The sequence below is a fragment of the Drosophila eugracilis genome, unplaced genomic scaffold, assembly GCF_018153835.1.
Source record: "Drosophila eugracilis isolate 14026-0451.02 unplaced genomic scaffold, ASM1815383v1 contig_1963, whole genome shotgun sequence".
Taxonomy (NCBI): Eukaryota; Metazoa; Arthropoda; class Insecta; order Diptera; family Drosophilidae; genus Drosophila; species Drosophila eugracilis.
The window spans coordinates 121,314-149,013 of NW_024572825.1; the positions used below are offsets into that span (position 1 = coordinate 121,314).

The following is a 27,700-nucleotide window of genomic DNA, read 5'->3' on the forward strand; positions in this document are numbered from 1 at the left end:
CATTTTTTGTATAAAAGCCATTTATATTTTTGTTCATTTGATTAAATATATAAATTCATTGGTAATTATTAAAAATTGGCACCAAGCTTTCTGAACAGTTAAAGGCTCTTCATGAATTCGCCTTGAAAACTTGCAGGGGGGTGGCAATATAACAATGGCCGGCTGAATCGAATCGAAATGTTAACTAAAAATAGTAGGAGAGAAGCGGCAGAGGAACAACGGCGGACGCCTCGATAGAGAAAACATATTAACATTTATGTTTGAAATATTGATATGATCGGTGTGACCGCGCTGGTATCGGAAAAAATTACCGAACGACCACTTTTAACCGATACTAACATCGATGACCAATGTATCGATTTTGCCGGACGTGTGTGCGTGCCTTGACTCTAAAAGAAAACAGAATTAGCAGAAAAATAATTAAGAGCGAGATAAATATAATTTAATAATAATTAATAGCCCAATCCGCAGCATTCGACAAAACACCCATGCTACTCACCCCTTTGACTGCGCGACTTTGTTCCACCGGCGGCGAATTCAGAGCTACTTAATTTATGATAATAAAAATAAGCCAAAACCTGAAACGTATTTCGTAACTCGTAAAATCAAAGGACAGTGAAAAAATAAATATCTGTTATTAAAATATAGCCTCAAAGGAGACGAAAGTGAATATAAAATGTAAAAAAAAAACAGAATACAAAAAGTTTGCCCTTGTTATTTTTATTTGGATAACCTACACTAACACCACCGCACAGGATAAGCATGTCCTATACCGAATTGGAATCGGGATACCAGGATATATCCCAGCAGCAGCAGCAGCAAAATCCGCCTCATCAGCCGCAGCAACAGCGAGTCGGTTTCTATTTGGGACTACAGGATGGCAATGTATGCGCTGTACTGTTATTATCGTACCACTATGTACTTCTAATCCACTAAATCGATGATTTTTTATAATTGTGTGCTTTCAAACCTATTTATAGTAGAGGTCGCAATAAGAGTTCTGAAAGTCGTTGATTAATTGGATGATCTTGAAATTAAATTAAAAAAAAAAGCTATAAATTGATTTCGAAAAACAATTTGTGCTTTTACTGTGCCGACCTAGAATTCGAATGTAGATGAGATGTGCATAACGGGGTCTGGCCCTGATTTTTTGCGGGTTTCTTGCAGTAGCAGTTTCTCCTCTCTTTCCTGCTTTCCCCCTCAACAGCTGAGTGTTCAATGTCAATGCCAAAAGCTTCCCCTCTAAGACTCTCTGTTCTATTTTGCGTGTGTGTCTGGTTCTCAGATGAACGCAGCTCAAATGAGCATGTGTGTATATGTATGTATGTATGTAAATATGAATTGTAGTATGTCCTTCTAGCCAAAAGACTCAAAGACAGCAGTTTTGGCAAGTCCACGCCAAATTTGTTTGTTTATATATATTTTTTATAGATTCATAATTTAGAACATTATTTTCTAAACTTTACTTTCGATTGGCGTATAATTATGTTAGAGACGTTGAGAGTTTGACTTATTTCAATTTTTAAAAAAGGAATATCCAAATTTGTAGAAGGTTTTGAATTTTAAACAAAAAAGTTGCTAGTCCTATATATACATTTTTTAGGCTAACAATTAATATTGGCTTGATTTATATAATTTGTTTATTTATTGCTATATATTTAATTTGTACATTCAGAAATTTGTAGTTCTTGGCCAAACTTATAAGGTCTTTTTCGAAATGTTTTAGACCGAATTCGTAGATTTTTGTTTTCTGCTAAATTTACTTTTATAATTTGTATGTGGAACTATTTTTCAAGATAATAGTAGTTAAATCGTAATATTACATTTTTACAAATCAAAGAAATCTTTCCCTGTTTTTTTTCACAATTATTAAATAGTTTAACATCAAAATGGTGATTAGATTAGAATCTCCTAATAGGGAACTAAGCCTCCTTAATAAAATGTGTAACGTCAATTGTGAAGGTTTTAAATATTATATTTTATAAGTTTAAGCAATACAATATGATATTATGGAGGAAATATTTTTTCGTGATATTTTGACGATGTTCTTTGACCCAGCCGCTTATATTCCCGTCGCCCCCTTAAAACCAGGTACAGACAGATTGGACCCGTTTGAGCCTCTGGAGCAGCGTGCCTCGTGGTTCTTCCATCCGATGATTCTTCAGTTTTGCACTCTTTCGTTTCGTTCTTATAATTTCACTCGCTGTTTAACTGTTTCTTTTTTAATATGTTTTTTTTTGTATACCGTTAAGCTTTTATTGCTTTCCCAACCTGGCGAGTCGGCCTATTTGTAATTATATTTTGTGTTTCCTGGCTGCAATAATTAATTACAAAGTTGAGCCAGCTGTTTGCTCAATTTGTTTGTTTTGGTTTTGGACTCGGACCCTGTCTGGAATCTCGGGTGTCCCCGAATAAAATCCCATTGCATCTCCCAATCCGAACCACAGTCAGAGTCCACCCTTCGAACAGAGTGCTTGTTTTCCGATTGCCTTTTAAACAATTTTTTCGGTAAGTTTTATAAGAACTATCTTAATTGTGTCAAAATAGGGAAATGTTTTCCAAAAAAAACGATTTTTTTGTGAATCTTTCGGATGTTGTTCATGATACTAGAGGAAGTTAATAAAATACTTATAAAGGTATATCTAACTCCAGTGAAACTAGCGTTTAGAGTGGGCGTGGCAGGATGCTTTAATAAACTTGCGCTGCGTAGGGACCTCAAGAATTTTTATGCTTAATCTCAACTCTGTATCTCTTAAGTTCCTGAGATCTCAACGTTCATACGGACGGACGGACGGGCAGACGACGGACGGACGGACGGACAGACGGACGGACGGACGTGGTTTAATCGACTTCGCTATTGATATTGATCAAGAATATATACGAGGTGTGTTCAAAAAGTAAGGTGACTCTTCAAATTTCGCGAATTTCAAATTTTTCGATTATCGAAACCTTTTAGAAGTTATACGAGTTGTGTTCAAAAAGTAAGGTGACTTTTCAAATTTCAAATTTTTCAAATTTTTCGATTATCTTCAGTTTTGGGAACAAGAAAAAGTCACATGGGGCCAAATCCGGTGAATATGGTGGCTGAGGCATTATTGTGGTGTTGTTTTTGGCCAAAAAATCCAAATCCTTTGATCCATATTTTTCGATAGCAAAAAATCGCCGAGCTCGCAAAACAACTTGTAACTTTACGCCTCTCACAACCAAACAAAAGAGGATGTTCCATTGAAACTTGGTACAGATGTTAGGGAAGAGTGTACCAATATAACAAAACAAAAAAATCGATAATCGAAAAATTTTAAATTCGCGAAATTTGAAGAGTCACCTTACTTTTTGAACACACCTCGTATACTTTATAGGGTCGGAAACGCTTCCTTCTATCTGTTACATACTTTTCAACGAATCTAGTATACCGTTTTAATCTACGAGTAACGGGTATAAAAATGGTAGTGAAATCAAAGTATACAAGCTAAGACCAAAATATAAATCTTTATTTTATAGACGCAGCAGTTTTTCGCGGTTGGTGTCTAGATATTTTTATGTCTAATTCGAGCTCTATGGTTTTCGAAAGCGTTTTCAGTTTTTGGCTTTTGCGTGGGCAGATGCGAAAAAAGAAAAAAAAAGTTGTGGCGGCATCTCTGGAATCTGCATGCTTAATCCAAACATTCTATCTATGATAGTTCCTGAGATCTCAGCGTGCAGGCGGACAGCTAACTTAGCTAAATTGACTCAGCTACTAGTAACGGGTATAAAAATGATGTGACCAATTCTCCTCTTGGTCTGCCTTTGTCTTTCTCTGAGATAAAGTACATCTTTATTTTTTCCCCACGAATCGTTATTCTGTTTGATTCTCTGAACACAGAGAAAGAGAGAGATTTTAGCAAAAAAAAAAAAAAATCAGATGAGAGGTGATAATTATTGCGGGAGATCGCATCGCATTGTTAGCAGTTTCAATCGGCAGGGTATATGTACATGGCAATTATTTACTTGTTCAATTGGTATTTTGGCGGATTTATGGCGATTCTGTGCTATGAGACCCCCAGAACCCCTAACACTGGGATTCTTATCAAGCTTGCCTACCGCCCGATACCGGTTATCGTTTTTTCTCGCTGCTCTTTGTGTCGCTCCCGTTGTCTTTGTAGTCGCTTTCATTAATACGAACCGAACGGCCGGGCCTGGACGCTATGTACACATGTCGTAGTTAAGTCGTGCCGTGAACAGCGACGATGATAACAAAACGGCTTTAGCATGTCGAAACAATTATACAAAGAGAACGCGTTCACTCGCGGCATCTCCATGCACTGAAAATAAAATAAAATAAACTTGCGTAAAGAACTTTGATTAAAGCTAAATATCAAAATAATTAACTTTATTTTAAGTGTTTAGGTTTCAAAAGATATTTGATTAGATATTCAAAGCAACTGTTAAACTTTTTGAGGTTTGGCTTGTGAATTTGCCAAACAAATTTGAATTTTGATATATGTATGTATTTCTCTATGTGTGGTCACATCTCTTCCTGCTTTTCTCGATTGTTATCTGCAGCTGATCAGATTTTCCCCCATAACTTTATGAGAGGGTGCTCAGACCAATTGGCGTAAGCCCCGAAACAATCCGATACGATAAGATTCGATCCCAAGCGAACCGTTTTCCGAACAATTTCTCTAGTCGGTTGACTGCGTTGCGCTGTACGGTCGTTATACAGTTAACCTTCGTCGTTTTTTGAGGAATTCGTCCGACAAACTCACATGGCTTGCTTTATTGGCTCTCCTAAAGTGCTTACAGTGTCAAAAATAACAAATTAGATTTAGCTAAAAAACAGCTGAATTGGCAACACGATGGAGTGGACCTGGTTCAAAGACTGGTGGCGCCTAAAGAAGCTCCGATCCCGTCATCAACGGCATAAAAAAAAACTAGAAGCGGCCGCGATAGCCGCTGGAGCTGCTGTAGCCTCCGCAGCAATTTTACCCATTTCGAAATGTGGGGACAGTAATGGATCCAAAGATCCACAGGCCAATCGTCGTCACAGCTTAGACGCAGTGTCATCTGATGGGGCCATAACAAGACGTCGGCGGGGCCGTGATCACGATCGTTTACGCCGTAATCGTTTTCTGAAACGCCAGCGACGGAGTCGAAGTGCCGGAATTCGCAGTCAGCAGGGAACAGAGAATTCGCTTAGTATGAATCAAGAAAACGACGATGGAGAGTACGGACCCTTTAATGTCAGCGATTACGAGGATTACGGTCCAGCTCATAGCAGTGATGATGAAAGCAATGATTTCTGCTTTTGCGATATTTGTATGAATGTAGGTCTCTTTGGCTAGCTAAAAAATATTGATTGTTCGGTTTCAGAGAACCTAACGAGCTTCTAATCAGTTGATCGGCTGACAACGGTATATTTTAGGGCTTTATTAAATGATCTCAATTACTAATCTACGGGGCTGTTAACAATTTGAATGCTTTTATATAAGCCCCTAAGTGGCAGAGGAGAGAAAAGTACACATTACTTAACTAAAATAGAAGATCAAGGGGCCCAGACTCCCTGATGTTTTTGCCGTTGCCTGCTGCCTGCCTGTTTAAATCTCAATTTTAATACGGCAAGATACTGCCGAGAAATATCATTAATCAAAACTTCTTTCCGTTTTTGAAGGGGGACACGGACTTCGGGGACAGCAATGACGGAATGGACTCCGACACTAGCACATCGTCCAGCAACAGCAAGCAGGTGGTCGTCGGCATATGCGCGATGGCCAAGAAGACACAATCGAAGCCAATGAAGGAGATCCTCACGCGCCTTGGAGAATTCGAGTTCATCAAACTGGTGACATTTGAGGAAAACGTGATCCTGAGAGAACCGGTCCAAAATTGGCCGATGTGCGACTGTCTGGTGTCGTTTCACTCGAAGGGCTTTCCGCTGGAGAAGGCAATCGAATATGCTCAGCTAAGGAATCCTTTTGTGCTGAATAATCTGCACATGCAGTATGATATTCAGGATAGGAGAAGGGTATACGCCATTCTGGAGAAAGAGGGCATCGAGATCCCTCGCTACGCAGTCCTCGATCGAGATTCACCTGACCCTAAACGTAAGTATTATATATATAAATTTTAAAATTACCCACCAAAATAGGTAGAAATGGATGTAAGAAAGGATTCGAATTCAAAAGTAGCAGAATTTACACAGGTAGTCTTGATATTAATTGAAAAGTTAAATAACTTCTGTAATGCCAATAGTGAAGAATAAATAGATAGCCATAATTCGAACAAGCATTACTCTATGACACTGCGGCAAATTACCAAAATGTTGTATATTCCGAAGTGGCACAAATATTTCCCCCGGAAATCGTATTAATGTATGTACAGTGATGGAAAAAATAATAGAAACGTTTTTTCAGTTTGGGTTTGAATACGTATTTTTAATAAGGAACGTTGGAGCATATTGCTGGCTTAATGGAGTACCACTCCTCCTGGACTTTCTCCCACAAATGCTCCTTATTTTTTGGCCTAAAACCACTTAAACGTTTTTTAAGAATGCCCCTCAAATGCTCAATAGGGTTTAAGTCGGGTGACTAAGCTGATCAATCCATAACGCCGACTTTATTGTCCAGGATCCCCTTTTTAGCAAGCTACGATGTGTCTTTGGGATCGTTATCCTTAATAATATCCCACTTAAAAGGCATTTCATCTTCGGCATATGTTAACATAACGTCCATCATTATGTTTAAAGTGTCTGTAGCACAGATATTGTCCTGTATCCAATATAGTGGACCAACACCTGAAGCAGAGAAACAACGCCATAGCATTATATTGCCAGGAGGAGTGGTACTCCATTAAGCCAGCAATATGCTCCAATCCTGTGGAGTTTATGCCTCGTAGGTGTGCCGGAATTTTTGAAAAATCGTGGTAATGCAACAAAATATTAAACCTGAAAACATTTCATGGTTAATTTTGCTAAGCTAGTCAATTAGGATGACGATAAGTCACTTCGTTTCTATTTTTATTTCCAAGTCAAAAACATAAAATTTGACTTAAATATATTTTTTTAGCTAAATGAATAAAGTTAAATTCATTTTTGTTTTTTAGTATGTAAGATAGATGTATATAAATCAAAAAAAAAAAAACTTATCCACTCATCACCACGTTCCTTATTAAAAATACGTATTCAAACCCAAAGTGAAAAATCGTTTCTATTATTTTTTCCATCACTGTATATTGAATATTTATATTATTTTTGTTTTTGGTTTACATTTAAGGGTATTTCAATAAATCAGTTCCTGTTAATCCCGTAATATAATTTTCTACGTAACAGATCACGAGTTAATCGAATCCGAGGACCATGTGGAGGTCAATGGTACCACCTTCAACAAGCCGTTCGTGGAGAAGCCCGTCTCGGCCGAAGACCACAATATATACATCTACTACCCAACCTCCGCAGGCGGCGGAAGTCAACGCCTTTTCCGGAAGATCGGCAGCCGGAGTAGCGTCTATTCCCCCGAGTCAAGGGTACGCAAGACGGGATCCTTCATTTACGAGGACTTTATGCCCACCGATGGTATGCAACTTGATCACTATGCTCCCATGTCCATGCCAGCTCCCTCGACCTTGTCCAAATCGAATTTTATAAGTAATATTTGTATAAATAGGAAAGCCGATCAATTTTAAAAAATTTTACAAATTTAAATTTGAGCAAACTTTAATCAATTATATTATTTTATTTTTGAAACCGTCAATCATATCTTCAAAACGCAAATTTATGTAAAATCCAAGATAAGATTCAAGATTAAGATTAAAACAAAATTTTCCATCGATACTTCTCCGATCGCTACACCATTCCATTGTTTGCTCTGGCTGTCTGGCTCCAGATAAGCTATAAACTTTTAACTTTTTTTTTTTTATTTTAACGATTCCTACGAAACATCGCTCATTGTGCCTTGTCTTGCGTTTCCCTCCGCACGCGCCGCTCATCGTCAAGATCACAAAAATCTAGTTAATAGACAAAGAAATAGAAATCTAGATAAAAAACAAATAGAAAAATATCGAAACCCCCCGTGGCCGCCAGTCGAAAGCACTGAATCCAGCATCACCTTTACAACTTAGTGTACTTTTCAGGCACGGACGTCAAGGTGTACACCGTGGGACCGGACTACGCTCATGCCGAGGCCCGCAAGAGTCCTGCTCTGGACGGCAAAGTGGAGCGCGATAGCGAGGGCAAGGAGATTCGCTATCCGGTCATCCTCAATCATTCTGAGAAGCTCATTTCACGTAAGGTTTGCCTTGCCTTCAAGCAAACCGTCTGTGGATTCGACCTGCTGCGAGCCAACGGAAAGAGCTACGTCTGCGATGTCAATGGGTTTAGTTTCGTAAAGAACTCGAATAAGTACTACGACGACTGCGCTAAGATACTGGGCAACATGATCTTAAGGGAGCTAACGCCCACACTGCACATCCCCTGGTCGGTGCCCTTCCAGCTGGATGATCCACCCATTGTGCCCACTACATTTGGAAAAATGATGGAGCTGCGCTGTGTGGTAGCCGTAATTCGACATGGCGATCGCACGCCCAAACAGAAAATGAAGGTTGAGGTGCGGCACCCCAAGTAAGTGGTAGCTTTTAGAATTTAAATCGGTCTATATATAATCAATCCTTTCCAACCAGATTTTTTGAGATCTTCGAGAAGTACGACGGATACAAGCTGGGCCACGTTAAGCTGAAGCGGCCCAAGCAACTACAGGAGATCCTTGACATCGCCCGTTTCCTGCTCAGCGAGATACACACCAAGGCCCATGCCGAGATTGAGGAAAAGGAAAGCAAGCTGGAGCAGCTGAAGAACGTTCTAGAGATGTATGGACACTTCTCGGGAATAAATCGCAAAGTTCAGATGAAGTACCAACCAAAGGGTCGACCCCGTGGCTCCAGCTCCGATGACAGTAAGTCTGGTCGGATTCCTCCATATCCAAGTGACTCGATTAACCAAAGCGAAGCCAATCTAGCAGCGGATCAACCTGTGGAGCCGTCACTAGTTCTTATCCTTAAGTGGGGCGGTGAGCTGACGCCTGCCGGTCGCATCCAGGCGGAGGAACTGGGCCGCATCTTTCGGTGCATGTATCCTGGCGGGCAAGGAAGGTCGGATTACTCGGGAACCCAGGGCCTTGGCCTCCTAAGGTACTCGTGAAAGTTGTATTATAAATATTGTTATTATTATATAATTTTTATACCTGTTGTTCGTAGAGTAAAAGGGTAAATTAGATTCGTTGAAAAGCATGTAACAGGTAGAAGGAAGCGTTTCCGACCCTATAAAGTGTATATTCTTGATCAGTATCTATAGCGAAGACGATTTAGCCATGTCCGTCTGTCTGTCCGTATGAACGTTGAGATCTCAGGAACTTGAGGTCCCTACGCAGCGGAAGTTTTTTACAGTATCCTGCCACGCCCACTCTAACGCCCACAAATCGCCCACCACTAAAATCGCTGAAATCTCGGGACCTACAAGAGCTAGAATGTTAGGCTTAAGAACACGCATTTAAGAGATGCCACTGCAACTTGCCACTCGTTTTTATCCGGCCCATTCTAACGCCCACAAACCGCGGGAAAACTGTGGCGTCTATAATATTATTATGAATGCCTTCGATTGACCTTGTATAACTTATTTCTGTTAATATCTATCGATTTACCAAAGGTTTTTAAATCGGAACATTATTTCGCTATTTATGAAGAAATTAAGGTATAAGACTTCACGTGGTTTGTGACGTCGTTATTAGTTACTCAACATGCTTTCCCTGACAATAGGTGGCGCCTTGTGAATTTTCACTAGCAAAATTAATGTTTTAATATTGTGTAAAACAGTAGCGGGCATCTTATAGTCGCGGCACTCGACTATAGCGTTTCGTCTTGTTTGCTTTGCAAACTGTTTTGATCTTTGTATATGTGTTTTTATTGAAACATATAGTTAAAACATAAACATTAGTTTTAAATCCAAAATTTATATCTTAAGAAACTTTGTAGATTTATTCCTGATTCAGAGTTGCATGTGGTTCGCTGTGCTTACCGGCTAACACGTCGTTTTGAACCTCTTAATCAAATGTACATAACTCTTCCATAACCTTTGTAGTAAATATTACAAACTATAGCCATAACCTCTATATCTGTTTTGATAACTACCCTTCTAACGAGTCTGCGAATTACTTTATTTTTCTGCACTGCAGAAAAATGCAGCAGCCGTGTTGGCTTCATGCAGTTTGGTCCAAATATTAGAGCTTGGTTGGGTCACTAGATTGTACCACTAATGTATATATCTAATAATTATCAAGGCTCATAAAATAATATGAATAAATAAGTTAAATTAAATTAAGAAAGCCTTAAACAAATTTCAGGTTGCACTCAACGTTTCGCCACGACCTTAAGATATACGCTTCGGATGAGGGACGTGTCCAAATGACGGCCGCCGCCTTTGCCAAGGGTTTGCTGGCCCTGGAAGGCGAACTAACACCCATTCTTGTTCAGATGGTGAAGAGCGCCAATACGAATGGGCTTTTGGACAATGACTGTGACTCCAGCAAGTATCAGAACCTGTAAGTAAATCTGGAAATATGTATCAGTGGCAGTACTTAGAGCACCATAACTGCGTTAGAGTATGAAATAATTTCGCGATCTAAAGTTCTTTTTTTAAATTGTTTATGACTACTGAAAGGCCGCCTTATGGGGGATCGCTAAGTAATTTCTAATACCATTATTTGATGGTATTTTCTGTATTTTCCATATTAAACTGCCATTGATTTGCACTTCGTCATTTAAAAATTATTAATTTATTTCATTATACCCGTTACTTGTAGAGTAAATTAGATTAGATTCGTTGAAAAGTATGTAACAGGTAGAAGGAAGCGTTTCCGACCCTATAAAGTATATATAAAGTATATTCTTGATCAGGATGAATAGCGAAGTCAATTGAGCCATGTCCGTCTGTCTGTCCGTCTGTCCGTCTGTCCGTATGAACGCTGAGATCTCAGGAACTATAAGAGATACAAAGTTGAGATTAACCATGAAGATTCTTGAGGTCCTTACGCAGCGCAAGTTTATTACAGCATACTGCCGCGTCCACTCTAACGCCCATAAATCGCGAAAAACTAAAATCGCTGAAATCTCAGGAACTATTAGAGCTAGACAGATGAAATTCAGAATGTATAGTACTACTATCCGGCCACACCCACCCATACGCCCACAAGGCTCAAAAGGCGGTTTTCGCATTTTCTAGAAAAGCTGATATCTCGGTAACTACAAGGGATAGAAATTAAGCATGTAGGTTTTTATGATGCTCCAAAAGCAAACTAATTTTTTCCATCTAGCCACGCCCACCCTAACGCCCACAAAACCCGAAAAACCGAAAATGCAAATATCTCGGAAACTATAAGAGCTACGAAGTTTTGCTTAAGAATACGTATTTAAGAGAAGTCACTCCAACACGCTTAGTGAATTTTAACTAGCAAAATGAATATTTTAAAATTGTGTAAAACAGTAACGGGTATCTTATAGTCGCGGCACTCGACTATAGCGTTTCCTCTTCTTTTTAATAAATTTTTTATTTTAAATATTTATTTATTTATTTTCTATTAGCTAGTATACATAAAAAATATTTCTAATATAATAACTAATTATAGAAAGGAGTAACTAGCTACTAAGGCCATCGACTTGATAATTAATATAACAATTTGTTTATGTGAGGGTTTATGGCTTAACAATTAATAAGAGTTATACCATGTCGTGCTAATTAAGAAGAATATTATTAGGTTTAATTTAGTTGTTGTTAAGGTAGTTAATAAGTTTGAGGGCGGTGTAAGACCAAAGAGGTTGGTCCTAAGTGTATGGTATTGTCTGCATAAATCTAGTATATGTTTGACTGATAGTTCCTCCCCACAGTTAGGATAGTTTTGCCGTCTTTCGCCGTTTAGCATGTGCTTGTGTGTGAGGTTTGTGTGTCCAGTTTTTAATCGAGTGATAATGGCGCATTCCCTTGCCTTTTTTCAGGGTTAAATTGTGTATAGCAGTGGATAAGTGACGACCAGTCTTCCAATTCGATATCGAGCAGTAACTATTTGATATTTTTCCAGATGCTGTACTCCAGGTTTAATTGAATGGCACGGAGCCCGTCCGGCTAACATTTCTGCTCCTATATGCGCTGGAACCCATAGTAGCTTTATTTTGGCACTATTTTTATGTGTTTTTCTTTGACGAATTTCACACAGAAGGTTGCTGTTATTGTAGAAGTTTAGGACTCCTTGCAGGGTGGAAAGACATCACTACAGTGGTGAGGTAGCAGGCCCCACGCGTTCGTTTACCACTGCGAAAGAGGTTGTGGCTTCGGACTTAGATCCGTCCGTATAAAACCATTTCCGATCAGAGTAGTTGTCGGTAACTTCTTGGAATAGCTGCTTAAACGTTGTGACTGGTGTCCTCGTATTTTGCAAAATATAGAGTGAAGTCTCAATGGTCGTGGAGCGTAATTTCCATGGGGGAGACGGGATGACTTTATTCCATCGGTAAGCTTTTCAATATTGTATCTCTTCACAAACTGTATACATCTTCGTATCGTGGATTGAAATTTGAATTGCCTACGATACTTCAGGGCCACGTCGTAGTCCTTGCAAAGAATGGAGTTCGTTGAGCACAAGAGTTTTGGTATCAGCTTAAAAGTAGTTTGGGCTACTCTGGTTTTAATATCCGGAAATCCGGCTTCGGTCAGGAAGCATTTCGTTGGGGTCGTTGGAAAGGCGCCGGTACTCCGTCACACAGCAGCGTGATAAGGAGGTAGGATCTTATTTAGGCTAGATGGCGCACACCATTCGTAGATGGGAGGCCATACTCGATTTTGGACAGCATCAGGGCTCTCGTTGCTTGTATCAGTGTAGTGGGGTGAATTAATGAGCGCTTAGTTGTTAAGAATTTTATAATGTTAAGCCTATTGATAACTTTTATTCTAAGTTCTATACAATGTTGTTTGAATGTGAGTCGTTGATCGATAGTCAGGCCAAGAATTTTAAGAAATGGTACGAGTTCTATGTCTATGTTATTGAAAAATAATGATGGATATGTACAGTGTTGTATTTTGCAAATATAAAAGAGTTTACATTTATTTACAGCAAGGGTAGCACCGGAAGTGTTTCCCCATATTTGGATTTCATTGAGAATATCTGTGAACTTATTGTTGAGTGAATTGCTTACATTTGCTAAAAATAATGGCATCATCTGCATAGACAGAAAGGTTAATTTGCTTATATCTTAAAATTATCTTATTTAAAGATTGAAAGGCAATCATAAACAACACCACAGAGAGGGGCGATCCTTGTGGGATGCCGTTGTGCAGAGTATAGAACTGATATAGAGTGTTGTTTACTCTTACTCGGATTGAACGGTTGATCATAAGAGCCTTCGAAGCCTTTGAAGGTCTTTTGACCTACCTCCCACCGGGAAAGTTGATCCAGTACTGTATGCACCCCTATGCGATCAAAAGCCCTTTCAAAATCAGTTGCCAGAATGATAACATGATTTTTGGTGGAAAGGGAATCAGATGCATAATGGTGGAGATGCAGAAGAGAATCAAGAGTGCTATGCTGTTGTTTAAAAGCTGTTTGGGGGCTGATAAGTTTATGTTATGTAATAAACCACAGAAGTGGTTCGGCATACATTTTTACAAGAGTCTTGCTTAGACAGGGATGGAGGGAAATGGGTCTAAAGGAAGATATTAGTTATTAGTTTTTAAAATTGGGATTATAATGGCGGATTTCCGGGGGTAGGACCTTTTTCCACCATTACATTTCTAATAGGCGGTACTTAGCTTCGAGGGCAACTGTTTAAGCATTGAGTATGAAATCCGGTCTATACCGGGAGTTTTACCTTTCGCGTAGTAAAGGGCATATTCAAGCTAGCTACGGGTAAAAGAGTCGACATCAGTAGCAGATGCGGACAAATTGGTTACTGTGTAATCCTGCGAGAGAATTTCTTCTTTGCAGGTCTTGTATTGGTGGAAGAAGTTGTCGTCCTTGGAATAGTCCGACCAAAAGTTCCCAAAAGCGTCGCGAATGCCAGTAGAGTGATACAGCTCTTTATCTTTATATTTAATTGTTCTGAGATTATAAGAGGAGTTACCAATTAGGCGATTTTGATCGGACCATGTCTTCTTAGTAGAAGATAAAGGGGTAATATTTGATGTGAATCGTTCGAAGGATTCTCGTTTTGCTTTTTTAGATTTGTATTTAAATAGGGCATTGGATTTCCTGTAAGAGATCAAAGCAGCAGCGCTCCTAATTATACCCGTTACTCGTAGAGTAAAAGGGTATACTAGATTCGTTGAAAAGTATGTAACAGATAGAAGGAAGCGTTTCCGAGTATAAAGTATATATATTCTTGATCAGGATCAATAGCGAAGTCGATTGAGCCATGTCCGTCTGTCCGTCCGTCCGTATGAACGCTGAGATCTCAAGAACTATAGCAGATACAAAGTTGAGATTAAGCATGAAGATTCTTGAGGTCCCGGGACAGCGCAAGTTTATTTCAGCATCCTGCCACGCCCACTCTAACGCCCACAAATCTAAAAAATAACTAAAAACTAAAACTAAAATCGCTAAAATCTCGGGAACTTTTAGAGCTAGAAAGTGAAATTGAAATGTATAAACTTTGGTTGCCAGCGCATCTTTTAGTGGTACTATCCACACCCACCTATACGCCCACCAAGCTCAAAAGACGGTTTTCGCATTTTCAAGAAAACCTGATATCTCGGTAACTATAAGTAATAGAAAGTTCGGATTAAGCATGTAGATTTTGATGATGCCCCAAATGTGAATTGTTTTTTTTCCATCTAGCCACGCCCAACCTAACACCCACCAAACCCGAAAAACCAAAAATGCAAAAATCTCGAGAACTAAAGGAGCTAGAAAGTTAGGCTTAAGAATACGTATTTTAGGGTTGCCACTGCAAGTTCGCACGAGTTTTTATTCGGCCACGCCCACTCTAACGCCCACAAACCGTGGAAGACTGTGGCGTCTATAATAATATTATGAATGCCTTCGTTTGACCTTGTATAACTTATTTCTGTTAATATCTATCGATTTACCAAAGATTTTTGAAATCGGAACATTATTTCGCTACGAAGAAATTTTGGTTATAATGCTTCACATGGGCAGTGACGTCAGATCTTGATCTTTGGTTCCTTAGATCCACCAAGGAATAATTCGATGATGTAGACAGGGTTTGGTTTGCGGGATTGCTACATTAGCTTTCGCTTTAATTCCTTTTATGATTTTGGCTGTAAAATTTAAGCTGACTTTGCATTCGGCGCGGTACAGATTCCAATTTGACTTATCCAATTTAAATTTCGGAGGTGGTGTGTAACTATAGGATAGTGATCGCTTCCATAAAGAGAGTCTTTTACGGACCACTTACAGAAAGGGAACAATGATGCGGATGCTAAAGTAAGGTCAATAGCAGTTAAGGAGTTGAGGGTAGAATGATGGGTAGCTGAGCTATCATTAAGAATATTCAGCATTGACTTGGTAATTCCTTCTTCTATTTGGAGGCCTCTTGAGTTATATGAGGATGACCCCACATTGGATTTCAAGCATTGAAGTCTCCAACATAAAGGAAAGGTTTCCTGGTAAGATCTAGTATTTTGAGTATTTCATTGGCTGTCACGAGTTGGGATGAAAGTATATACGTATTGGAAATACAGATATTGGGTTGTCATTTATTGGTATAGGCTTTTGAGGAATGTCTTTCCGGATGAGTATGGTAACACCTTGCTTAGCATAGACATTAGGGATTAAGTTGGAAAAAAAAATGTAGTAAATTACTTAGGGGAAGCGACATTCGTAAGGTTAGCTTTTATATGCGTTTCCTGCAGGCAAATAATATCCGGATTGGTAACGTTAATCAAAAGTTGTAGTTCGTGATAATTGTTGAAGTAACCATTTATGTTCCATTGAACTAGTGTAATGGACATAAGCGGGGAAAAAAATTCGATATTATTGCGTTGAGATCTGGGATAGACGAAATAATGAATCACTCATAGAATCGTCAGACAGGTCATTATTATGTTTTTGGGTATTTGATTTATTTGTATGTGAAGTTTAAATATTATGATTGGAATATGTTGTTGGACTGTTTGCTTCATGTTTAGCATGAATTTGTTGCAATAGTGCAAAAGATGCAGGGGATAGATTATATTTGTTTTGATCAGGTAGAGCGGTTCGGTTTGACTGATAAGAGCTTGTGGGGATAGGGGAATGGGGGATGTTGGGAGAGGGAGGGGAAGGGGGAACGGAATGGGAATTGTTTGGGGTTTCATCGGAGGAGATATTTTTGATTTTTTCATTTGTTTTGTTTTGGTTTGCGTTTTCGCTGCGTTGATTTGATAATTTAGCTACCGAAGAGTGGGAAGCGTTATTACCCGAAAAATTTGACGTTGTCTTGAATATTGTTTTGGCCCCGCGCATGGAGCATTTTTTTGTTGTTTTAATTTTTAGTATTTTATTTTGTTCTTGGTACTTTGGGCATAGTCAGGAGGAGGCGGGGTGCTTACCAGCACAATAGGCACAGCTAGTTTTCGTGCATTTATTTGAGGTATGCGGGGGACGGGCGCATTCAGAGCAGCGAGGGGAGTTTTTACAGTGCTTGGCTGTGTGGCCGAGCAGTTGGCACGACTTGCAACGCATGGGGTTTGGTGTGTACTCGCGAACTTTAACGGAGTGCCAGGAGATTTTAACTTTAGATAGGAGGCTATAGATTTCAGAGGTTAATAAGATGACTCCACTCGGCTTGGAAACACCATCGTATGACTTCATAAATTTGTACACATCCGTCATTTTTTGTGGTTTAAGTTCGTTGACAATTTGTTCAACGGGAATGTCGAAGAGATGAGGGGCATAAACTGTTCCTTTTACGAAATTAAGGGCCTCATGGAGCTTCGACTTAATTTTGCATAAACCAGTACGTTCAGTAGTTTTCAGAAACTTTTCAGCATCGGCTTGGGTTTTTACTAGCATTAGCAAATTTCCGTCCCGGAGGTTGGAAATTTACACAATGTTTTTGGAGATCAATTTTAAGGCACGGTGGACGGCAAAGCATGAGAATTGGGTGATCGTCTTTTCGGCGTTGGTAGAGGGAATTATTATATATTTTGGATTGTCAGATGAGGTTGGAGGAAGGTGGGGAAAAGCCGTATCCAGGTTTTTAAGGTTGTTTTCTTTTTTTCGATGGGGGGCTGATGGCGGCCCTGGGGCTATGTTAAATTTACAAGATTATTCGTAATTTATGTAAGTAACTGTTTCACAAATTAACGCGAGAAAATAGTATGGTGAGGAGGGATAAAAATTTGGACCGCGTGGGTCGATAAGAATAGATACCGATCGAGAACCGCTGTTGGGAGATAAGAGACGTCCGCTCGCAACGAGAGATAGTCGAAGACGGTTATTTTAAATAACTTCATTACTAATCATTAAATGTAGCATCACAAATTCGAATTTTATCCGAAACAGGGCCAAAGGTCGCCTTCACGAGCTAATGCAGAATGATAGAGAGTTTACTAGGGAGGATCGCGAACTAATCAACCCGTGCAATAGCAAATCGATTACGCAGGCACTGGACTTCGTAAAGAATCCTGTGGACTGCTGTCACCACGTGCACCTGCTCATCCGCGAACTTCTTCACATCATCAGTATCAAGAAGGATGATCCAAAAACTAAGGATGCGATTTTGTACCACGGTGAGACGTGGGATCTTATGCGTTGTCGCTGGGAGAAAATCGAGAAGGACTTCAGCACAAAGTCAAAGCTTTTTGATATTTCTAAGATACCAGATATCTACGATTGCATCAAGTACGATCTGCAGCATAATCAACACACCTTGCAGTATGATCAGGCGGAGGAGTTATATATCTACGCAAAAAATCTAGCTGATATAGTTATACCGCAGGAGTATGGATTGACGCCCCAGGAAAAATTGGCCATTGGCCAAGGTATTTGCTCACCATTACTGAGAAAGATCAAGGGGGATCTGCAGCGGAATATAGACGAGGTGGAAGATGAGTTCATGAACCGTTTAAATCCACACTATAGCCATGGTGTGGCCAGTCCTCAGCGGCATGTCCGGACAAGGCTGTACTTCACAAGCGAATCGCATGTCCACTCGTTACTCACAGTCCTGCGTTATGGGGGATTGCTTAATGTTGTAACAGATGAGCAGTGGCGTCGTGCTATGGACTATATTTCAATGGTATCGGAGCTGAACTATATGTCTCAGATTGTTATCATGCTCTACGAGGACCCCACAAAGGACCCAACATCCGAAGAACGCTTCCATGTTGAGCTGCACTTCAGTCCGGGCGTAAACTGTTGTGTGCAAAAGAATCTGCCGCCAGGGCCAGGCTTTCGGCCGCATTCGCACGGCGACAATGCATGCAATGTAAGTTTGCAGTCCTCGGATGAGTTAAACCCCGCCAGGATCGAGGAGGAGAATGACTCGAATTCCGGAGAGGAGAAGGAGGGCAAGAAGCGAGCGGTGAGTTTTGAAAATATATCTATCCACTATTTTGTAGGCTAGTAGTAGATGTGTTTCTCACTTCAAAAAGTAGAGCGTTAGAAGGGTTAGCTATACTCGGCCTTAATTTCTGTTTGCACAATTGCACTGGTAACGCGGAACTTGACTATAGCTATAGCGGTATAACATTTCTTAATAAGTAGCAAAATAATGATTATATTTGAATCATTTTTGGTATGTCGATAGACATTGAAAAAATGTAATACAAGGTGAAACGAAAACATAAATTTTAATATTATGGAAGCCTGTTTTCCGCCCGTAGGCATATCAAGAATCTGCATGCTTAGTCCCAACTCTCTTATAATTCCTGAGAACTCAGCGGTTTTACGGACAGACGCACATGGCTTAATCGACTTGTCTATTGATCCTGATCAAGAATATATATGTACTTTATACGTTCGAAAAGACTTCCTTCTACCTTTTACATACCTGTTACTCTACGAGCTGAATAAGGAACTTTATTAGGTCATATTCGAGTTGGAGACGAAAAAGGTTAAAATTTTAAAGATTTTAATCTTCTATAACCTTGGTTTGTCTGGTTTGTTTTAAAAAATACATGTTTTTGGGTTTCTTTGTATTTTCTTTGTATTGTACGCAGAAACCTTGTCATTTTGATGTTCGCTCTCGCAGTCTGATCAAACTTTCTTATCAGTTGCCCAAATTTATCTTTCATTTTCTTTTTCAAAGTATAAAATAATAACAATCATTAAAGCATATTCTTTAAATTATTTTTACTTTCGACTTTTCGGCTTCTTAAAAAAAAGTGGCACATCAACATCCTTTGACATCTACCAAGAGGTTACTGTAATGATTATGACAGAAAATAAAAATATTACAAAATTGTTAATTTTAATAGTTTAATATTTTATATTATTACTATGTACCACAACTATGTAATAGTACTAAATCGAATGGAATTTTGCTATTTCGCAGTCTACTTGCCAAAGGAGCTCCGACCGCAGTGCTGAGCGCACTTCCTCCGCCTTTGGATTTAACCGGTTGGAGCTAAGATCCAAGCAGTTGAAATCGAAGCCCATCCCCATCGGAGCTCATCACACTGTTAGTGGTCATGAGGCAATGGATCTAGCCAAGCGGTTGAATGAGGAGCTTGCGTCGCAGCAGCAACAGCAAAACCAGCAGCTCCGGCCCATCAGCCCGGATATCCGGGCAGTGAGTCCTGACTGTGAGCCACGATCCCGGAGCTTTGAGCAGCGTGCCTCCTCTGGTGTATGTGCCAAGGAGCCGGGTATGTATGTTAGGGCAGGGCCTGACGGCCAATCGAGCAAAGCTTGCCGCCGCCGCCTTAGCAACCGCCTTTTCCTAAGGGTGAGATTTTCACCACCCACCTTTCATATAGCTATCTAAAGAAAATCCGTGATCTTCTTTTGTCAAACACATATCACATCTCGATTGGCTATCCCAATTTTAGACTAATTTGCACTGAAGCGGTTAGGTTTTCCTTTATTAAACATTAATGTGTGATTTGGCAGAGAAGGGAAATGGAAGCTATTTTTATACTTGATACTCGTAAAGTGAAAGGGTATATTGTGTTCCTTAAAAAGTACGTACCAGGTAGAATAATTCTCAAGTCTATAAGGTAGCAATTTTAAGTAGCAATTTTTTAGATCAGTTTCTTCCTATTGTAGTTCTGTCCGTATGAAGTTTTTGTAACTTTAAGAGTCAAGATTGTACACGGCGTTGAGTTTACATCGGTTGAGTAAAGGGTATTTACAAAGACCTAATTGCACAGGGTACACTGTGGACCATGCCAGTGAGTCCATTCCGACCTCGGCTCCTGTTTTAACAGAAAATCCGTTTCGCTTCACTGTTTCATCAGTGGGCTCAATAGCGTCCTCTGCCGCGGGTTTTGTGAACTCTTTTGAGCCCATCGAAGAGCAAGTCACACCCATAGTGGAGGTGTGCCCAAAACCTTCGCAGCCAGAGCCTCAAGTAGTATATAATCTGCCCACGTTACTTATCACGGGCACAGCATGCAGCACACAATTGAAGAGCATTAGGAACAGCAATATATCGACAAGGACTCCAGAAGTTACTGCTATGCTTGCACCAATGAATAGTGAAATGCTTAAAGATAAAGAATTAGAAACGGTGGAAGCAATACCAACACGAACACCATCAAATATAGAAGATGACAATTTGCACAGTGTACAGTGTGGAATTTTAACGAATGTTTAGATATCAAGCGGTTCCCTCTGCCAGATTATTTAGCCTTCGGTTACCCCGAAATATCACTTCTAGTTACCTTCTAAAATTGGGAATAACCTTTTTTTTATGGTTTCTCTAACATATATTGTGGGATTCTTTGCATGCCGTTTCTTTGTTCCTTTGTTTTCCGTGTTTACGTCTCACGGTTTCTCGTCTGCACCGCCAGCTAACACCACAGGAAAATCCCTCACATAACACCCCCTCCCTCCAAAAAAATAAGAAAAGAAAAACCCTTACTCAAAATCCCAGGACTCGCTTAAATATTATTTCTATGAATTTGACACCTTTTTAAAATAGATATATATATATATAGCTTAGATATTATATATCATTTAGCTAGATGTCTCTCTATTTCGAATGGTAAACGAATAATATTTAGTTGTGATTTTTCATCATTTCATTTTCATTGTTATTCAGAAGTTTAAAATAATTTCCATCTCTGCCTCTTTCGAGCTGTGCCCAACATTTTTTGGCTTTCAAGTTTTCTTTTGTATATCGATCGAAAAGACACTCACATCCAGGAAACATTTCACATGGAAACATTCATATTTCGTTATATATACATATATATTTCGATCTGTATTTTTGAAACGAAAGAACAAACAGAAATGTTTGCCGAGAAAAACTGAAAATCTATAAGCATCTGGCCGCGGAATTCCGTGTACTTGGCAATGCTGGTCACACTGTCTCAGTCACAAAAAGCACGTACTGCCACTCTAGCCCAGCACACCTGCCACGCCCCTTCAGAAGGCAGCTGAGCACCAGGAAAGATTTACCCCGCCGATTTATCTTCGAAAAAGAATTTTTCAAAATCTTTGCTGGGGCTCAGGTACCTATAGTCACACAATGTTTCATCCCTCCTCTATTTTGCCTTCTCTTATTTTCTCTTTCTCTTTATATCTGCTTATTTGTCTGCCTCCCTCTGTCTTAAATAACCTTCTCTGTCTTTGTCTCAGTGCATGTAAAGCCAAAAATAGCTTGGGTTTGGAGATTTCTTGTACGTTGCTCGTTGTTGTTGTTTGCAGACCCAGACTCTTTCCCATCCATTCACGCCCTATCACACCCCCATTGAAACATAAAACACCCACAGCCACTTCCACACATGGACCTAACCAGACTCGAAAAACCCCGTACTGTTCCGAAGCCTGAATTTTGATACAACTACTAAAAGCTTCTACTAAAGGGCTTTGCCGTTGCAGCTTTCAAGCTTACCAGCATTACATATTCTAAATGCTCTTGTAGGGTTTTCAAGGTTTTAATATTGCAGATCAGCAGTGCATTGTAAAATACCGAGGAACTATTTGAACTTTAGAATCAACTTCAGTCATAAGTAAACTAAGGTTCTGGGCTTGTTGCCACTAGCTGTTACCAGAGGTTAATTTGGCATATCAAAGAAATAAGAGATTTTATCTTTTTTTAAACTAAACACAGAAATAAATTCTTGAAAAATTTAAGTTTTTTAAACCATTAACCAACTGGCCGAAACTAAGCCTTGGCTAAATAATTTCATACCCACGTTGTTACCTTAAACTTTCTTTCTTTAAGATTTATTTTGTTTTCTTTTAGTTTAGGGTGACACTTAATTACCTTTTGGGTCCAACAAGAGTATTTACCACTCGGCTTGCCGATTTTATTTTTGTTTCTTTTGTTTTCCTTTCGGTTTAAAATTTGTTTTTCCTTTACTTTTTCTATCCCCGTGATCTTACGACCCTTTATTTTTCTATGAACTTTTCGCGATCTTCAACTTTTTGATAATCTCGGCTAATGAGTTTTCTATTTGTACACATACAATACATACACCAATGCACCGACATTTCAATTCTCGATTTATCACCACGAACTTGGCTAACTTTGGACTGGAAACTCGAACACAATATCATACCGAACTAAAAACACTTCATCCCGGCTTCAATTCGTTATTGACTGAATATGATGTAATGTTTATTAGTGGATTCTTTAGTTTTTGGGGAGACCTATCAGCGTATAATTTCTCAGTTTGAGGATAGTTTGAAGGGACATACTCCTGAGTTTGGAGAGATAACCCATGCTCGAGTTAGCATAGCCTGCAACTCGGAAGGAGGAGCTCAACCCAAAAATGCCAATCATCGCACTGCTTTTCAGATTCGGGTTACGAATAATTTGTCCTTTTTTAAAATCGACTCGTCGACCAACGAGCTGCCTTTGTCGGACATTGATTTCTCGCTGCTCCCAGCCACTCCCCAATGCGGCCCGTCATCGCATAAACGCCTTCACGTGCTAACCATGCGGCGAATGGAGAGTTATGACGAGGGAGAAGATCTCGAGCAGCTGCAGCATCTGCCGCAGATCTCTCCAATGGCCACCAATGAGCGACCTTTAAGTTCCTGCAACTGCAGCAGCTCGACGGCTCAGGCGCATTCTCACTCTAAGAGTCTGATGGACTTGGGGCAAGCGACGGCTACCACATCCCCTTCAGAAACTGGGCATGATGTAGAGATATGCGTCGAGCCGGCGACAGCGGCAGATATGAGTGCCAGTAGTTTTGATGATGACTTTCAGTTGTCCAGCTCGGCGCCAGCCATCCTGATGAGCTCACAGTTTGGCCAAAGACCTATGATGGCTGCTCTGTCATCCATGGTCCACGCCACCACCTCCCCCACAGCCTCCACTTTACGTCTCTGCCAGGACATGGAAAAAGCTTCGACTTCATCGTCTGCACAGCGCAAAGCCACCAGTAGTTCCTGTGGTCAGTTGTCCATGCCGACCTCGGCTCCTGTTTTAACAGAAAATCCGTTTCGCTTCACTGTTTCATCAGTGGGCTCAATAGCATCCTCTGCCGCAGGCTTCGTGAACTCTTTTGAGCCCATCGAAGAGCAAGTCACACCCACAGTGGAGGTGTGCCCAAAGCCTTCGCAGCCAGAGCCTCAAGTAGTATATAATCTGCCCACGTTACTTATCACGGGCACAGCATGCAGCACACAATTGAAGAGCATTAGGAACAGCAATATATCGACAAGGACTCCAGAAGTTACTGCTATGCTTGCACCAATGAATAGTGAAATGCTTAAAGATAAAGAATTAGAAACGGTGGAAGCAATACCAACACGAACACCATCAAATATAGAAGATGACAATTTAACTGACACAAGGACAGATATATCATTAGACTCAGAAACGAGTAAAGAAAAAGATAAAACAAAAGATATGCCAACGGTTACACCAACAGATACAGCCACAAAAGGTATAAGTAAGTGTACACCAACAGCTTCACCGACAGCCACCCCAAAATCCACATCTCCAGCATCCTCAGCATCCCCACCACCATTTATACCATCCACAACCACCTCAACAACAGCAGCAGCAGCAGCTTTGTTTGATAATACAGCAACAATGTCTTCTAATAAACCATTTACTAACCAATTCACATCGATTGATCCCACCTCAAACGACGCACCACACCAATATCATAAACGTCACCACAAACATTGCCACCATCAAAACACAACGACGATTAACGATCGTCCACAACAAAAATCATGCACCATCAATAATACACTTAACAAAAACACCACCACCGTCATAAATACAAATGCCTCTACCACGACCCCGTCTTGTTGTACCAATACCATCGCCACAGATAGCCAAGTCTCGGTATCGGTTTCGGCCTCGGTGTCATCGGCCAACTCGTCCACGTCGTCCCGTCGCCAAAGACACAGTATTGCCGGCCAGATGTCCTATATGAAAATGTTGGGTTTCGGTGGTTTTAGCAAAAAGATGGCAACCAGCGCAAATAGCCTTTTCAGCACCGCCGTCATCAGCGGAAGCTCATCCGCTCCTAATCTTCGCGACATGATACCGGTCTCCTCATCCGGTGAGTATTATTTCTTTACAAACATGGCTAGTATATACTTCAGTATGACTAGTTCTTGGCTACACCATTAATGAGCAACCATGAAAACGCTATCCACTGGTTGCAAGCGATTGAGCCCGAAGCCTATTACAAAAAAAAAAAAAAAAATCAAATCAAAACCAAGCAAGTTGGTTATTCATACTGAAATCCAAGTATAAGTCAATTAATCGAATATGTAATTAATTCGGCAGCAAATACGAGTATAATTAAGCAAAACATGAAATAACCAGCCTGTTTAGGTGGTTTTTCGCTTTTGTAAATAAAATGTTAAGCTTATTAATTAGGAATTTAATTTCAGTTAATCGTTCTATCATTATCCTTAGTTATTCAACAATTTGGGCATTTAATAAGTTAGTTTTTTTAACGAAATCAAGTGTAAATAAACATTAATTGCAATGGCGCTTAGCAAAGTTCGTCCTGACTGCTCCCAATGTCATTGAGTAAAGCTGGGATCTTAATCTATACCTTTGTCGAATATCAAGTTGTTTTTGTACTAAATGCATAAATATTTTTATCTCATGCGGAAATCTATATGAAATGTTTTGTTGTTTTTAATTTTAATAAATAAGACTTTCCTGATGCCTTAACTTACTGATTGCCGTATGAAGCTGCCTTTTTTTATTGAAATTTAAACGCGAACGTAGGACATATCTTGAGACAGTCGCTCTTTAATATCGTCGAAGCTGCCATATAATGTAAATCTTAATTTATTATTTAAATTAATTATTATTTAAAAAACCTATGTAAATTGCAATATCTGACATTCTAACCCTGATATCACAGTTTAAATGTCACTCGTTGGAAACTCACATTTTTGTATTTAATTAAATATTCATGAAATTCTCAGATCAGATTATTACTTATATTATTTAATCGAAGGCTTATTATTATGCAGTTACCCGTAATGTCATAAGAGAATGTTTAGAATCGAATAGACCCCTTGCTGTAATGTTTAAGTCAGATTAAAAATAATAGGATGCGTAATAGAAACACTTCCCAAGAAGAGAGAATAAAAGCTAGTTTCAGAAAACCAAAGTTAATCGATTAGATTATCGTCCACTACTAAAAGAAATCAATTTTTATTCCTTCTAAAACATTTATTCAATTTATTCTGTGCCTGATAATAAGAACTATATCCTCCAGGATTTGGCGACGTACCACCTATTCGACCGCTAGAGACGCTGCACAACGCCCTTTCGCTGCGGAAGCTAGATAGCTTCTTGCAGGACATGATCTTGGCACAGATATTTAAGACGCCGACAGGATCTCCGCCAAGGGGCTTCGCCAAAAGCACCTTGCCAGCAGTCTCCTCGATGACGCTGACCGCCTCAAATCAACCAGACGTGGCGGATAGCAATGACGCGCAAATTGGTGGCCGGCAGATGATGTCAACAGGGATGACACCGAGCTTTGACCGGCGTGGAAGCGAATCCGGATCCACTATCGATGCCCAATTACCGCGTCTTCCGGAGAGCCAGTCCCCGAATCTAGACGATAGCAACTGTGCGGTGTTGCAATCGCAGGCAGGAAATATGCAGAGTAAGTGCAGAAAGAAGTCGTTGATCGAGTGGCAGTGTTGAATGGGACCACATTCGCTTTAATCCCTAAGCTCAACCAAATTCAAAATTATTAAGTTGTTAGATTGGCTTTTAAAATTAGTAGAGTTGACTATTTATTTAAAAAAAATTACTGCCTTGTTCTCATTGATTGTATGCTAATTAAATGAAGCTGTTTTTGTAGAAATTTTCGTTTTTATATCCTTGTTGATTTCAAAGGAAATATTGAATATAAGTTAGTTTTTTAGTAGGTTTTTTCCCATGTTCTTTTAAGGCGTTTTGTGGAACAAAATTTTATTGGTTTATTATGGGCTTTGACGTCACAGACAGTTAGTAAACACGCCTAAGACAGTTCTAAAAGTCGTTATTGTTTTTTATCTAGCAGGTTCTAAAGGCTAATTTTAAATTTGTTAACGTCTAATTGTAAATATGAAAACATAAGCCTTAACAAGAAAAGTGAAAAATAATTTTTAAAATTTTCATTCTTTCAGAAAATTCAACTGAGCCAAGCATTTGAAATAAATGCAGTAAAGTCTTATTAAAACTATGTGTATACGTTAACCAATCAAAATGTATGTAAAATTGGTATGCCTACTGTTGTATAATAATCCCTTTAGTTTATAAGTCTATTGTCGTGAGTTGGAATAAATGTAGCAAGAAGTACCTCACTATGTCTCGCTATCTTTTTCTATAATTTGTATCATTTCCTTTCTTAATTTTTTTAAAATTTAATTATTGATTTTAGCTTACGGATTATATTGCCCAAATTTTGTATATTCCTTAATATTATTATAGCCGTTGCTCATTGAGAAAAAGGGTATAAAGCCCTCGTTGAAAAGTTATTGCTGGTAGACGAAGGCGTTTTCGACCATAATAGGTTCATAAAGATCACTAAAAGATAGATCACGCCTACTTTAACGCCCTAGGTAATGAACGGTCGAAAGAGAAAGCTGTGACCATTCACACACATAAGCAACTTCAAAAGATCAAGTGCCAATCGCAAAACAACGCCCATCCAAGACCTGCTGCGGATCAAAGGAGTTTGATGGCCAATCATTGCAAGGAGGAGGTTGTAAGCAAACAAAAACAAACTTTACCAAAGGTGGATCTGTTGTGTTCTGGGGATACGAGTCATATAATGGACTATGTGGCTTGGTTTCTTTTGCCAATTCATTCCGTTTAGAAACGGGTTTATCAAGCTCGCATCATAACTAGGAGGTTTTATCTTTTTCTGGTATTGTTTTAGTTTGTTCTTAGATTTACATTCCTGTCTAAATACTTCTGCCTACTAAACTACCAACAAATGTTTAGGTTACCATATATAAAACATCTTTGTTATCTTATTTTTAAGTTTGCATTAGTTATAAGAAAAAGGAATAAATAAAGTATAATATTTTCAAAGTTGTTAATGAATTGAATGTTAAAATAGCCATCTTTTCTTTCGTCAACTCATATT

The 27,700-nt window shown here is 39.4% G+C and overlaps 1 protein-coding gene across 13 annotated transcripts; it reads left to right on the plus strand.

The window, feature by feature from the left end:
- The first annotated feature begins 56 nt into the window (after positions 1-56).
- On the plus strand, positions 57-26,915 carry LOC108112579 (inositol hexakisphosphate and diphosphoinositol-pentakisphosphate kinase). 13 transcript variants are annotated; one of them, XM_017222661.2, is made up of 11 exons: positions 57-885; positions 5,648-6,080; positions 7,304-7,546; positions 8,104-8,590; positions 8,650-8,921; positions 8,976-9,156; positions 10,365-10,562; positions 17,514-18,534; positions 19,507-19,819; positions 22,748-24,649; positions 25,832-26,788. In XM_017222661.2, exons 1-11 carry the CDS (start codon positions 763-765, stop codon positions 26,266-26,268), a joined length of 5,610 nt encoding a protein of 1,869 aa, XP_017078150.1. In that variant the 5' UTR covers positions 57-762; the 3' UTR covers positions 26,269-26,788. The 13 variants fall into 13 exon arrangements, with proteins under 13 accessions (XP_017078150.1, XP_017078140.1, XP_017078197.1 ...); XM_017222708.2 differs by having other exon boundaries at positions 59-885; positions 8,092-8,590; positions 24,416-24,649; XM_017222718.2 differs by having other exon boundaries at positions 60-885; positions 24,416-24,649.
- Positions 26,916-27,700: the final 785 nt, after the last annotated feature.

What these genes read in the sequence shown, in the direction of transcription:
- LOC108112579 (XM_017222603.2), top strand. Translation starts at nt 4,836, where the DNA reads ATGGAGTGGACCTGGTTCAAAGACTGGTGGCGCCTAAAGAAGCTCCGA. An exon ending in TTTGCGATATTTGTATGAAT is followed by an intron (nt 5,304 to 5,647) that starts GTAGGTCTCTTT and finishes CCGTTTTTGAAG; the next exon opens with GGGGACACGGACTTCGGGGA. An exon ending in AGGAGGGCAAGAAGCGAGCG is followed by an intron (nt 18,535 to 19,506) that starts GTGAGTTTTGAA and finishes GCTATTTCGCAG; the next exon opens with TCTACTTGCCAAAGGAGCTC.